Source organism: Echiichthys vipera, assembly GCF_963691815.1.
Source record: "Echiichthys vipera genome assembly, chromosome: 15".
In the NCBI taxonomy this organism is placed as follows: domain Eukaryota; kingdom Metazoa; phylum Chordata; class Actinopteri; order Perciformes; family Trachinidae; genus Echiichthys; species Echiichthys vipera.
In genome coordinates, this window is record NC_139840.1 from 13518704 (window position 1) to 13533822 (window position 15119).

The window sequence follows — 15119 nt, forward strand, 5'->3', positions numbered from 1 at the left end:
AGTATAAACAATAAATGAGATATAAATGTTTTTTGTTTTGTTTTTTAAAAACTTACAAATAAACATATCCTAAACAGGCGTTTTCTCTTGGGACGTGCGGAAAAACAAATTGCTTTTTGCCTCAATATTGTTTTCATTTTCTTCTTCTTCAAGAATTTCCCCTGCGAAGACGAGTAACAAAATATATGTTTCTAGGAAAATATTACGAGTAAATTATAGTTGTTTTGTGGTGAAAGTGAAAATATTTGAGTTCTGAATCTGTGCAGCAGAATACCGTCCAAACATACTGAGATGAACGCACACCATTAAAGAAATAAGAGCTAAATCCCAGAGGGTCAGATCAGATTATTAACGAGGCCTAGTTACCTCGCTCACAAAACTAACACGAGCCAGACTCAGTGTAAAAATATCACGAGTCTGTATCCAAGTCTGTAAGAAACGAGGCGTAACTTTTAACTCACATAAAATGACAATTTATTAAACAAACAAAAAAATCCTTCAGAATACTTTTCAACAAATGAAGAATCTTTGAAATAGTATGCGGAGATATACACGTTCCTTTCCCTTACTTTTATAATGGAACAATTGTTTGGACAATTAAGGCAGTTCAATTTAGAAACACTTTTTTTGGTGTTTGGTCCATAATATCCGGCTACATTTCTTTTTAGAAATAAATTACTATATGCAATTTACACGTCCATGAAAAACTGACATATCCTTAACATATCACATAAAGCCACAAAAGCAAAGATAGACTTACGTGTTATTTGCAGTAACACTGTTCTTTAGAAAAAAAAAAACAAGATCGAGTCTTTTCTGGAGGGGTTTTTGTTTGTTCTCTGTCTCATATTAGTCCATATGGTGTGGGCAGGTGAGAGTGGGGAAAACGTTGAATTTTACTAGTTGAAACACCGTGACAAAAATATTGAGCGTTTTTTTTTATTTTGTTGATGGGGTTTTGTTTTTTGGTCAGAACTTGCTGCAGTCATATACGAAAGCTCCCGAAGTGCGATAGATGGGTTGGCTCGGTGGGAATGACATCTGACAGCTGTTATTCCCATTCACCGGCGAATTATTCAAGCCAATTCTTTGGGATTCAAACATCTCTCGGACTGAATGGAAGTTCTGCTGCTGTGCTGGGTACGCTGCGCCCAGGTGGCCCAGGTCTCCGGCCTGGTTGAGGTACCATGAGGTCAACCTCCCTTGGTGGGGATGGTGGCCCTCCTGCCCAGAGTTCAGATTACCGTGGGTCATGGAGGATGAGGTGGTCGTGACAGAGTAATCTGGCAACGTTTCGTCCACGGTGGTGCTCGGGGCCAAGTGGCTAGATCTGTCCCCGGCGTACAAGCTCATAGCTTGCATGTTACAATGATAGGTTGCGTTGGAGGTAGTGGAGATGGAGTTTTGGTTACAGGGCGAACTGTAGACAGATGTCTGATTTGGAGAATAGTTTAAGGACAAAGACGGTGTTATACCTGTCCTGGTGGAGGCGGTGAGGCTGGGGGGGAGCTCAGTGGGCCCTTGTGGAGACCCCCGGAGGGAGGTCATGATGTTGTCTACGCTGAAGCCCTGCGTCGAGGCCTGGCCGTGGTGCTGCTGGTGGTGCTCGGAGCTGTCCATGCCGGACATGGACCTGTTGGAGGGGATGCTGTGAGGGCTCCCGCTCGACATGCTGCTGCTGCTGTCCGGGCTCTCGATTTTGGGCACGGTGCTCAGAGAGGGCGAGTCAGCCTGCGGCGGCGTGACCGTCCCGTTCTCAGTCTTAATATCCTGGATCCTCACAGGCTTGGAGCCCTGCACCGGCTGCTCCTGCTCCCGGCCTTGCCTCAGCGGCACGTCCTTCTGCAGACGGTCTTCTTTCTCTTTCATGACGTCCTTCTTTTTGAACCGTCGTCTCCTTCTCAAGAAGCTCCCGTTTTCAAACATGTTGTAAGAGTCCGGGTCCAGGGTCCAGTAGCTGCCTTTGCCGGGCTTTTTATCATCACGGGGCACCTTGACAAAACACTCATTCAGTGACAGATTGTGCCTGATGCTATTCTGCCAGCCCTGCTTGTTGTCTCGGTAAAATGGAAACCTCTCCATGATAAACTGGTAAATCCCATTCAGGGTCACCTTCTTGTCAGGCGAGTTTTGGATAGCCATAGTGATGAGCGCAATGTAACTATAGGGAGGTTTGACCATATCCTTGGGCTGAGGTTGGGGGGTGTACGGTCCATACGCCCGGGCCATGCTGGCAGGGTATTGGTCATGAGCCGCATGAGAGTACATGTTCATAGGTGCTGGCATCCCCGTGTATCCTCCACCGGCAGCGGCCCGGTAGTAGCTCGGGTCGCTGCTGATGTACGGCACGACACCCAGCGAGTTGGGACTGGAGACGGAGTAGCGAGCCTGCATGTCTTCACTTTGATCCGGCGAAAATAAAGCTCCAAAATACGCAGACGGAGAGTTCCACGTCTCCCTCCTCTGAATGCTGAGGCGCTCAAATCACAGTTCCTCACTGCTCACTTAAAAAAGAAAAAGTCTTAAGAACAGTGCAGCGTGCTGGACCTCAGGCGTGTTTAAGCCGTCCCCATCTCCGTGCCTCTATGAAACGCACATTGAAAAAGTTCTGAACTTTGGACATCCGTCACCACACAGGACTTTTTGCGCAGTTAAATTCTTTCCTCCTTTTTGCTGCCAGTGGAGCTCCTCCCCGAAGAGCGCACGAGTCGTCCAATGGGAGGTGAGGCCGTGCAAGAGAGAGCAAGAAAAGCTCCTGGCCACACTCAGGGCTTTTGGAAAAGTGAGAGGAGGTGTCGGTAACTCCCAGCCCACTCCAGCCAAGACTCCAGACGTGACAGAGCAACTCACATTTATGCAATCAGATCATAGAGTGGGTATTTACCCACATTCTGCTATAAAAAATAAAATAAATCAGACATTTAAAAATGAGAAAACATTCGAGTTGTCTTTCAAATTTGAATATTAGATCTGGATATAATGGTGTTAAATTACTTCTGGTATTGTTCTAAAAAAATCCCAATTTGCAAGACATGGAGTGAACGTATCAGGTTCTCTTTTGTTGCTGTCCCTCCTAATATGGAGTGAATAATTATTAGAAAAGATAGTAACACCAAAAACAACAACAAATGGTGTCGTTAACGTCTAGTTTCCACGTCTTTAAAAGTGCGTTTTATTAGTCAAAAGACTCAACAGTAGCAGCAGATCAGTGAGAGATCAAAGCAGGGCAGAGCCTATGGTTGGCAGTGGGTGGTTAAGTGAGATCTCATTACAACGGGAATTTAAAACACAGTTTGGGCTGCGAGATGCCAGAGGTGTGAGAGTTTATTCAAGAAAGGGATTTAAAAGGCCCGAGAACCAAATGGCACGAGCATGTCACCTCGCACGAGGGGGCTTTTCATTAAAATGCTTGAATATCGGTTTTGTCTGGGCTGTTGCGGCCTGCGTAGCCGAATAAACAAAATATGAATGATTTCTTTATTCTTTACACAAGCCATTTGTTTTTTTTTAAATAATACTTTTTTTTTTTTTTTTAAAGTCCCCGGAGAGTTTCCAAAGTGTTCTGTAGTTTGTTCGTTTTCTGCCATGTAATTAATGTTAAAGCTGAGGTTTGAAAGAAAATATTTGGACCAAAGATAGACAAAGGTTGAATAAGCCGACAAAGAAGGCCTCTGCATCACCTGCTGTCAAAGGCGACTGTGCATGAAATTGTTAATGGTCACTGTGAGCCAATGTTACAGTCTTCATATCAATGTAATCCTCTGCAGGTCGTCTTAATTAAATGTCCGTGCAGTGGCCTGGTGCTCAGCCGGTTTCTCCTTACATGGACCCGGGCATGAACTTTTTCCACCGCCTCGAGCTGTTTACACAATTCACGATGGGCTTTTTTTTTCACTGAATACCACGGCCTGCCCACCCAGTCCTCCTTAACTCTTTATTATTTAAGGTATCCACGACTGAAGCGCAGTGAAAAACCTGAATGGATGTCAAAAATAAACATCAGGCTCGAAATGTTACGTTTGTTGCCAATTACAATAGGCCTATGATTATTAAAATATGTTGTGGTTTTATGATGACGGAGACACGTTTCAATAGTCTATCATTTGTTCTATAATTTAATTAAATCTAATGTGTTTTTGTTGCTTTGTTTTTTTATAAGCTGCCTTAATTTCCCTTCGCTGCAAAGTGATTATTTTCCTGAAAACAAAAATGATTTTTATATTATTAGCATATATAATAAATTAAAAGTAAAATAATTATGTTATGATACTAAATACAATTTAAATACTGATGTTCACATTAAAATAACGTCATTGGAAATAAAACTAAACTCACAATGCTGAAGTTTCTAAAAGAGAGATAACGAGAGAGAGAGAGAGAGAGAGAGAGAGAGAGAGAGAGAGAGAGAGAGAGAGAGAGAGGGGGAGAGAGAGAGAGAGAGAGAGGGAGAGAGAGAGAGAGAGAGAGAGAGAGAGAGAGAGAGAGATGGAGAGAGAGGGAGAGGGAGAGAGAGTGAAAGGTTCATCATAACTATTATTTTGGCTCCCTCTAGTGTTCAGTAAATACCATAACTCGTTAATTGCTTTCTTTAATTATTCTACCTTGATTTGTAAAACTTAATTGGAATAATTACTTTCCTAGGATTTGTCCTTAATGGACCCATTTCATAAGTGAATAGTCCAACCTACAGGAGATAAATTATTATTTCTCTTTTCTCTCATATGATTTATCTGACACATAGCTCACTAAACTAGACCCATCTGATGTCATTGATGTTGACCTACATCATACATGCTATAAAGACTATATATTTTACTTAGTATTTCTGTGTGTGTGTGTGCGTGTGCGTGTGTGTGTGTGTGTGTGTGTGTGCGTGTGCGTGCGTGTGTGTGTGTGTGTGTGTGTGCGTGTGTGTGTGCGTGCGTGTGTGTGTGTGTGTGTGTATGTGTGTGTTAGTTCTAGGAGCCTCTAGCAAGCACAACCAAATACTTTGATCAGCAAGTCACTTCTGCCACCTTACGGTTTGTTTAAGTACTACAGTCTGAAATCAGTGTTACAATGCAGTCAGTCGGACAGGACACAGGCGACCATTAACGAAGGAGGCACTGTCACTACAGGATAAGACAAAGCCATGACCTTAAATTAATATTCACATCACTATAGATATTATCATAGTTACTGGAAGTGTGTCTGTCTCTGTCTTTGTCTCTCTCTGTCCATATGTCCGTCTTTTCTCTCTTTCTCTCTCCTTTTCTTCCTTCCCAACCGGTGCAGACAGATGTCCGTCCTCCACAGAGCTGGTTCTGTCTGACGTTCCTGTCTGTTTTCGTTGCCACCGTACTCTACGGGGGAATTGTTGGGTCTATGTAAATCATAAATATGTCATAGAGTGTGGTCTATACCTAGTCTGTAAAGTGTCCTGAGATAACTGTTGTTATGATTTGGAACTATACATAAAATTGAATTGAATTGAATTAAATATCTAGAGGTGCTACTCAGAAGAGTACAAATTCAGTACACACCTCAGTCCTCCATTTGACAGTATAAACAGATAACATGATTCACGCAGAGTACCCTGTAATCTGAAGTCCACCAAATTAGGAGGAAAGGTCACAAGGTCAAAGGGCGTTACCCAGGTTCATAGACCCACAATGCATTAGCATTGTAAGAGGTTCTGTTGCAGGCTTTTATGTTTAAAAAAAAAACTGGGCCCTTCTTGTTTTTTTAGTAGCTCCAGCCCTTTTATGATTCCTGTTTTTACTACACATTTCTGCAAGTCAATTCAATTTTATTTATAGTGCCAAATCATAACAAAAGTTATCTCAGGACACTTTACAGAGTAGGCATAGACCCAACAATCCCCCCATAGAGTACGGTGGCAACGAAAACCTTCCCTATGCACAGTCATTGTGTGCAGAATTTGTATGACACTCTGTATGTGCGCTACACAGAAGACGTTTAAAATGTATATATAAATAACATATTCTAATTGGAAAGACAAATATTATACATCTATGTAATAGTGAAAACAGCTAAATACCAGCTCCGACATTAAGTTCAAATGCCCCCAGACCCCAACCCGGCCCTGTCCAGCTCAGGGTCTCTGGAACATTCTTTTTAGGAAACTTAAATGAAATTGGTCAATTGTACCAAACAGGCCATGTACTGCACATGCCTTCACTTATTTACAACTGCAAACTTCTTTCACCTTCATCATCTGCCTCCACTCCCTGAGTGCAAAGCAGCAATGACAGATTTTACTTATACTCCAAACATCATATTAATCTAATTTGGCCTGACTTGCACATTTTTCTTGATGCTTTTTTATCCATTTCTATGCTCTTCAATTAATAAAGCCATCAGCTGGCTCCATCCTAAGGGGGTACATCCGTTGAGAGCAATGAGAGCATGTATTCTTAATGGGATACTGTGTGGGACATAGACTAATGCCATATCAAAGTCCAACAGTTAGAAATGCGGCCTTGTGGGTCCCCTCTAGAACATGTCATTTGTTTCTTCTGACACAAATAAAAATCTTGTTGTTCTGTACAAAGGAAGAGGATACAAACTGGAGCCAACCCCACAACTAACCCATCTTCTTAAGTCAGCAGCACTGTTTTCTGATTTTGAGCTCTCGGATAGAATAATTACGGAGTTCAGGTGTTTATAAAGATACACTAGACCGCATCTTTCTATATTATGACTGTACTTCCATCTGTATGATGCAATTTCAAAGTTTCAATTGTTTTGGACATCATCATCGTCAGTGCTTGAATTCATTTAAAATTTGTTCTGTATGGTTGTGCATCAGCGTTGAACGACAATGATCTGGGATTAAATCCTAGCAGGGTGGATAAAGAACACATAAAAAGTCAGTAGTACAAAGCAAATAAAGTTTAATAGTATAGATTAACTAAAAACATTCACTGCCAAATATAAAGAAATAGTCTAATTTAAGACATTTTTAGTCTTTTTAAGGAGCAGCAGCAATTCTGCCCAAGGAGTTACTAAGTCACTGAAAAGATGTTTTAAATGGTTTCTGTGTTTAAATGACCTGTTTTCAGTGGCTCAAGCTCCAACATGTGTGTGCTGATGATTGTTGTTCTTTGTTCCAGCCGTTGACAGAGGAATACCACAGAAATGTTAATGTGACTAAAGGATATATTTGATTCAATGTTTGATTTATGTAACATCTGCCATGTTTTTCCATCAAAATACCATTTAAGAAATATGAAACGCAAAAAGTGCTAAAAGCTCTGAACGTAGTAGTCAGTGTAACAATGTTGCAATTAAAATGAATTAATTTGTAGTCTTACATTTTTGCTTATTCAAGCTATAAACCTAAAATGTATGAATAATCCTCTTTAGCAGCATGAACAGCAGAGACATGAATGAGTTTTGAGTCTTTTAATGTAACAACTGCCTCCACTCAAACATTCTAATCTGTGTAGCTTTGTCCAACAGTCTCCATTGTCAACCCTGACATTATTTGTTCCTGTATACTGTATCTATGTCAAAGTAATATAAACATGTAACTATAATAATGCACCAATTTCAGACCTGGACTCATCATACAATTATCATATCTGGGGCTTAAATTAGAGCATAGACCGATGTGCATATGAAGTTTGGTGTGCGTCAGACATCAAACACAATTACATAACCTACATAAAAAAATATATGAGCTATCTGTTTTCAATATTCTAAGCCGACTATACAAATGATTGCTCTGTAAAACATTTTATTCCATAGAGAACCATGACGTTTTGCACACGCATTGTCCATAACGCATAAATGGACCCATTCAAATTTCAGTCACCACTAGGTGGTGGTACAGTCACGTGAAAACCAACCGGACGACAAGAGAAGATGGGTTTTTATTCAGCTGTGCATTGAATTTGCCCTTTTCCGTCTTTCTTTCTCTTCTATAGCTGAACTCAGAACATTCATTACATAACAATATTATAGGCAGGCTTCTTAGGATGATAACGACACAAATTACACTTGAATTATCCTCGGCGTATGAACTGAATCAAAGAATAATTCGAAATCATTTTAAATGTGTATTTTCGTACACAAAAAGTGTGATTATTGGAAATACAAAAAACTGCGCCACCCGCGTTCATATGTTATTCTTATAATGGCAGTACACCGGCTTTCCAGTGTGAAAAAAAGACATGATGCTGGGCAAAAAAGAAAGCATTGATATTGTATTTTTCATTGTAATCGCAGCCTATACATTATTTTGAAAGGAGAATTTTGTACCATAAAACATCCTTTTACCGTTGTTTTTCTTTGTCGGTCATGAAAGAAGTGCTACCTGAAGGGTTTGGAATGAGGCGTTGGTCCAAATCACCCACAGAATTGGGAATGCGTTTCATAATACAGATAATGATAATAATAATAGCCAATAGTCTAATAATAACCCTCTTGAAGCTGATAAAAAGGAAAAAACGGCGTATAAAAAACTTTTATTGCTGAAAAAAACATCCAAATTAAAAATAAATCTCTTTAATGACCTGCTGCAGGAAATCAGCAACAATTTTAGCAACAGAGGGAACACAAAAGGAAGTGCATGAATATAAATCAGTTCCCTGTACATATTTTTTCAGTAAAATGTTGATATTGCTTATTATGTGTAAAGTCAGTCGTGTAATGAGAGTGGCAAGAAAAGTCCTCACATAACCATTAAGCTGCTTGACAGTTTAAAAAGAGGTCAAAGTTCACTGACACTGATTCCAATGGAATAAACTAAAAGTCACCACAGATTCTGCAGAAAAGTTATTCTGTCTTTGGTGTGTTGTCACATGACACATGGCTTTACGTCCTGATAGACACTTTGGTGATGGTGATGCAGCTGGTGATAGTAAGATCCGCCGCTGCTGGGGTGGAGAGACGAGATCCCATTTAGGTTTAAAACGAAGTCCTTCCTGTCACACACAGGAGCAGAGTGGCTGGAGTATCGCGACAGTCCCACTGAAAACACACAGGACACGAGGTTAAATCATGTCTAAAAATCAGGATTGTATCTCGATTAGTTTTATTCAAACAGCTGGATGACAAAAAATATCTTTTTAGTCATGTGTGCTATAGGTGAAATGCCACGTTTTAAAAAGCTGCCCTGTTATATGTTGTATTCTATCTGATGGCTTAATTACTGATAACAATGTTTTACCAAGGTTTCACCAAGTATAAGCTATTTATAAGAGCAGCTTTGGGGTTGCGAAAAATGATTTGGCTGATGTTTACCCATTGTATTTAGCAATAATACACATTTTTGGAAATCCTTTAACAGACGGTGTCTTTTATATCTAATGAGTAATCCAATCTACTGTTATAGAATTTAGTAAAACATGAATAAAGGGTTAGATTGTTTTTGTTTAAAATAATCCATCATGTTTGCAATTTCAAAGGCTGATATATTGTGGTAACGCTTTCTGGTTGAAAACGTCTTTTGGTATGGATTTTGATTGTTCTTTTCCAGAAGGTAGACTTAACTCATTAACTAAAAAGATAAATAGATACAAGGACGTTTAACAGCAGCCAAATAGATTTTGACAACATGTCAATCCAAAATCTGTTGTTAGCTAATGACGGATATATTAAACAATAGTAAATCGTTTTATAACTGTTAATAAAGCCCCATTCGTAAGGGTGCTTTATTCGGAAGTTGATCCAGTGTGTTTTTCCATGTGCCTTAAAAGACAACACGATGCACATGCAAACATGTTTGTATTGAAATAAAATAAGCACAAAAACAACAAAACCCTCTACTACAAATACCCTTATTGTTATCCTGCTGCGGCTCAAGTTAAAGGCCTTAATGAAGCTGCACTGAAATTAATCAAATGAATTATTTTTCATTGTTGAGAATATATTTGTGATACCCTGCTTAAATGTCGTTTTCGTTACTTCTTCACGCAGGTCTTTACCATAAAGTCGTAGTTTTTTTAAATTAAATTATCGTGCCTATTTGTCCTACAAGCTACACCAGAGAGGCCTCTAAAGAAAAAGAAATTAGTGAAAATGCAAATCAGATAAGACATTTAAATTAACTAGGCTTTTATGCGGCACATACAATTGTACACACCCCACACACAATTTAATAATGCATTCTAAAAAACTGAAACTACAAACTGATAAAGTACTCCACACCTTGCATTTGGCTGCATCGCACTGGGAAAATCTAGGCTCTAAAGATTTGCTATATGCTGCGATAATGTGATGCCGAAAGCCTTAACCTTGAATTCTTACGATTTATCATGGTGCAAATGCAGGAATCATAAAATGCAATATATAGCATTTCTATACAATGAGGATGTACCTGAAATCTCGGAGGAATCTCGTGCATTATGGTGCAGATAGCTTTGATCCAGAGAGTAAGGTGACATCCCAGTGTGCAAAGCAGAAGAAGAGGGACTGCTTGATGCCAGCGACTGCTGTTTGATGTATGACGATACACCGGGTGAACTCCAGTGTGAGGCTGCATTTGCATAAGGAGATTGACAGTCCAAAGTGCCTACCATCGCTGGGGGGGACTGCAGGGGGCTGCTGCTGCTGTCCGGGCAATAGTCCGCATTAGAGGCCACCTGACATGCGGGCATGTACGATGACCCGGAGCCGGACGACATATGTGGGACGTGATGTCCTCCTCCTAGTCCCTCGAAGCCGCCTGGCACTGTATTACCCATCAGGTCTATGTTGTAGCTGTTATGACACGCCAATGAGCCCGGAGCTGATTGGAAATCAAAGTTTTGTGGCAGCATGGACGCACCAAACCCGATACCGTTCATCATCCTGTACATGGGTTTCAAAGCTTGGCATTTTCTACGGAACCCCCGAGGTCTGCGACGAAAGGAGCCCTCCTCAAACATAAACTCACTACTCGGGTCGATGGTCCAGTAGTGTCCCTTGCCAGGTCTGCCAAGGCCCTTAGGCAGCTTTATAAAGCATTCGTTCAGAGACAGGTTGTGTCTGACGGAGTTTTTCCATCCCTGGTATGATCCCCTGAAGAAAGGGAAGCGGGCCTGCAGGAACTGATAGATTTCACTCAAAGTAAGCCTTTTGCTCGGCGAATTCTGAATTGCCATCACAATGAGGGCGATGTACGAGTAAGGGGGCTTTTCAGGGCGCCTCAAGCCAGAGTTTCCCTTTTTCCATTTGGGTGATGCGTTGTGCGCGCTCTCCATCACTGGCTGTGCGCTCAGCAGAGCTGTATTCAGAGCACCAGGACTGGAGCGAGGAGTAGATGGATCCAAATGTTGCATGGAGCTCTCGGTCGTCATGCCTGCGCCTGTTTTGTTTTATTTTTTAACTCCGTTAACTGCGGGGACTCTAAAACACTTGGGGAAACTAACGTTCCCTATATTTCAAAAGCTATTAAAGGCTAATGTGATCATTAAAAGGTCAGTGTCCCTTTGCGATGCTCTAAATCAAGAAACACCAGCCGCTGTTCCTCCTTCCTCTCTCTGTCCATCGCTGGCAATAATCCCACAAGAGAGGGGGAATAAAGCTCCTCGACTTTGCTTGCGCATATCCACCCGGCCAAACACAACTCGACCACCTATCAATTCTTAAATCTCTCTCTGCCCCTCTACACCCCCCCCTCCCCTTCCCCCCAAATCCCTCCAAGAAATCGCCAGGAACTACACCCTCCCCATCTGGCCTGGATCCAAACTAGAAGCAGGACACAGCGCAGTGGAGTAAGACAAATCTCCTCCCACGATTCGCTTTCCAAAACACCTCTGAATGCATTTGTCAGACTAATATCTGGCACGATAGCTTGTACCTGAACAAAATATTACATTTGTCTTCATGTGTCCCTGCAACAGTGACGATGTTTGCTTTTTATTTTTGTAACGGTGTATGAGAGGGAAAAAGGAGTCGTGCAGGGTTAATTTGTTTGGGATCTGTTCAGGGTTAGGACTCTGACATGAGAGGAAGCATGCTTTTTCCATCAGAGCGTGCCAACGTGCCACACACGACGCACAAGTGTCAGTTTACCTCTTGGTGCCTGGATTACATCCCCGGAGAACTGAACTGATTAGAAACTCTAAATAAAGTCCTAAAGAACCATTCAGATAATAGAGTATTCCATCATATTGTGTGCAGATCTTACTACCGTAAAGGTCGTGTTTATGCATTAGTGGAGTTTTACGGATGGTGTCATTAGCAAGTCACCATTATAATAAGGACGTGAGATAATTTACCATAGCAGCAGCACAGTTAAAAAATACAATCTACCCAGATTATCAGGAACACCAGATCATCAGGAACATCAAACCTGCAACCCCGCTGGGTCCAGGATGCACAGCTGGTTTAAAGTAAATGTGCTTTCTAACCTCAGAAGAATAGGCCTACTTGGAAGTCATTTCTTCCTATTGTGGATTCAAGTTGGAGTTCGTCAGCATGCACCGTTTGTATAAACCCTTCCCTACGCATGTGCGGTGACTGAGGCGACAGCTATTTGCGGTGCCAGACAGAAAACATAAATATTGAATGTCCCTATCCGGCAGGAGCGAGCTTCATGATAACTGAAAAGTAAATACTTATAAGGCAATTTATTTTTTTGCATATAAAATTGATATTGTATTGGCTGCATTCATGTCATTATTTTCATTTTTATTTTTATTTGTGATCAGTTTGGTGTAGAAACCAAGACCCTCTAATATCCTCATTGATTAAGTGAAAACGTATTTTAAAAATAAGAAAAAAAAGAACAAACCTGTATAGGCTGCAAAGGCTAGTCAGCACGCGTATTTAACATAAAGGAAGAGTGTATTTAGGCCCATGGCACACTTGCAACCAATCCCTTAGAGCACTAAGAATTTTGCACGATGGAGGGACATGTACACACGCCCCGATAATTGCCCTGGCACCTAACAGGTGTCTCATAAAGATGTCAATCCTCATTTATCTTCATCACTACTCTTTACTATACAACAAATAAACAATAGACTACTCTTTACTTCAATGTAAAATAACGATCCAACAATAGAAGACGTAGAAAAGCATTAGTTAGACTTTTATTTCTTTATAAAGACCATACTTTTTGAAAGAAACAGACACAAAAGCAGTCAAAGTGCTTGTTTTTTAACACTTTTTTTTCAAAACAATAACATTAATAGTCAGTTCAGTAACATTTACAATTGACTGATAAGTCTTTAAGAGGTACAAAATAGCGTAACACCTTGCCACCACAATAAAATCCCGTTTTAATCCTCCTCTGTGCCCACTATCAGTGCACAACGATGATTTTAAATCATCAAATAAATCTATTTCTGATATTGCACGACTGTGTGTGAAAGCAGCCCAGGGGCGTTTGACACATGCGCAGCACAGGAGTCCATATAGCAGGCTGACTTGACGTATGGAAATGAGGCAGGTGCATTTAAATGAGGCATCATTATGTCAGTGTAGCGCGGCCAGGTGAAGGCAGGGTGGAGTGGTAAATGTTCCTTGTTTGAGTCTCTCTTGAAAGGCGTGCTGAGGATGCTGTCTATCGCAAATGAACTTGTAAACTTGACACATGAATCGGTGTTGGTGGCGGGTGCGAACTTCTGAACGCTCTGCGGCTCATCTGCGGGCTCGGACACCTCGGACTCCCTGCTAAACTTTTTATCAATGCGCTTTCTTCTGCGCCGGAACACCCCGTCGGCAAAGGTGTACTCGCTTTGCGGATTGAGCATCCAGTAATTGTCTTTCCCCCAAGGCCTGGACGGGTCCCGGAGCACTTTGAGAAAGCAGTCATTCAGAGACAAGTTGTGCCGCACAGAGTTCCTCCAGCCGGTGTAGCTGCCTCTGAAGAATGGAAACCTTTGCATCAGATAGTCGTTTATTTCTGCCAAAGTCAGACGTCCAGAGGGGGAGTCCCGGATGGCCATGGCGATGAGAGCGATGTACGAAAACGGGGGTTTGGGTCTCCGTGTGTACGGCTTGGACTTGGTGCCGGTGCCTGGGGTAACAGGTGTAGGGCTGTGCGCCACGCAGTCCCCATCCGACCCCAGCTCCTCCTCAGCGGAAAGATGAGAGCGCACAGTTCCCTCTGCATCACTGGACGTCTCGAAATGCTTCGTATCATAGTGACTTCCACACAACACCTCCAACTTCATGCTCTTTGATGATTCTTCCTCTATGTATGAGAATATGCCCTCCACGTAAAGTACGGACCTTGTGCGCAGTCAAGACGCGGAGTGCTTTGGTTGGAATCCGAAGAGCTTCTTAGCTATCATACCTGCCAGTACTGAAGCCAGTCTCACCTACAGATCTGTGTGAGCAGCTGTTTATAGTCGGCTCACCTCAGGGCCAACCCAAGAGGGCGGAGTTATTGTAAATGATTTCAACATATTTGGAGCATCACAAAAATGTCTTTACATTGCGTGCAAAACTGATCTAAATGACCGTTTCTCCATGAGCCTATAATAAAGTATTTAGCAAAGATGACGCTCACTGAAAATATAATTCAGTGCCGCTTTAATACTTTCTCACCTGTGAAACGTGATCTAACTGCCAGACACCTTGGGAATATTTCACCTGAGACAACCAGGTGGCGTATGTTTCCTTTGTATTTAAAAGGAGTGGTGCCTGCAGGTAGTTGGGGATCATTTGTCAATTTTAGGCAGCCATGTATAGACATAACTGTCGTTTCATATATGAAATTCTACTGAAAACACTGTTCTACGCTGTAGAAGGTCTGAGAGTAATATTTAAACAACTCTTGTGAGGAGAGATGCTCCCTGTGCAGCAGGGCACTCACATGCTCTCAAAACTTCTCACATCAATGCACATTACTTAAAGCACTTCAGATGTGCATGCCAACTTAACAGCCCAAAGCATTGTTAGTGTGTTGCTCTCTTAAAAACAGACAATGGGCCTGGTCCTTCCTGTCGCTCAGTGCCAAGATTTCACCTAAAGTAAAATGACTAACTGTAATTTATTTTCTTTCCTAGTGAACCGCCTTGAGGTTTTGGCGTTGTGATGTGATTCCAAGGAAACGGTGCAATTATGACAACAAGGCCAACAGGTGAACAGACACATTGAAGATACTAAATACTGTATATGAAGTGTTTAATAGCTAATGTCATTGTTTCATTATCATTCATTGTCGTTCCACAGCCCGG

The 15119-nt window shown here is 41.6% G+C and overlaps 3 protein-coding genes across 3 annotated transcripts; all 3 read right to left on the bottom strand.

The window, feature by feature from the left end:
- Positions 1–596: 596 nt before the first annotated feature.
- Positions 597–2564, bottom strand: foxc1a (forkhead box C1a). Its single transcript, XM_083928708.1, has one exon. It carries the CDS (start codon positions 2392–2394, stop codon positions 970–972), a length of 1425 nt encoding a protein of 474 aa, XP_083784834.1. The 5' UTR covers positions 2395–2564; the 3' UTR covers positions 597–969.
- Positions 2565–8803: 6239 nt separating this feature from the next.
- Positions 8804–11285, bottom strand: foxf2a (forkhead box F2a; the record flags this gene model as incomplete). Its single annotated transcript, XM_083928984.1, has 2 exons — positions 8804–8976; positions 10325–11285. The coding sequence occupies 2 exons, from the start codon at positions 11283–11285 to the stop codon at positions 8804–8806; spliced, it is 1134 nt and encodes a 377-aa protein (XP_083785110.1).
- Positions 11286–13076: 1791 nt separating this feature from the next.
- foxq1a (forkhead box Q1a) lies at positions 13077–14234 on the bottom strand. The gene has a single exon (XM_083929106.1). The coding sequence runs from the start codon at positions 14109–14111 to the stop codon at positions 13275–13277; it is 837 nt and encodes a 278-aa protein (XP_083785232.1). The 5' UTR covers positions 14112–14234; the 3' UTR covers positions 13077–13274.
- Between the last annotated feature and the right edge of the window lie 885 nt (positions 14235–15119).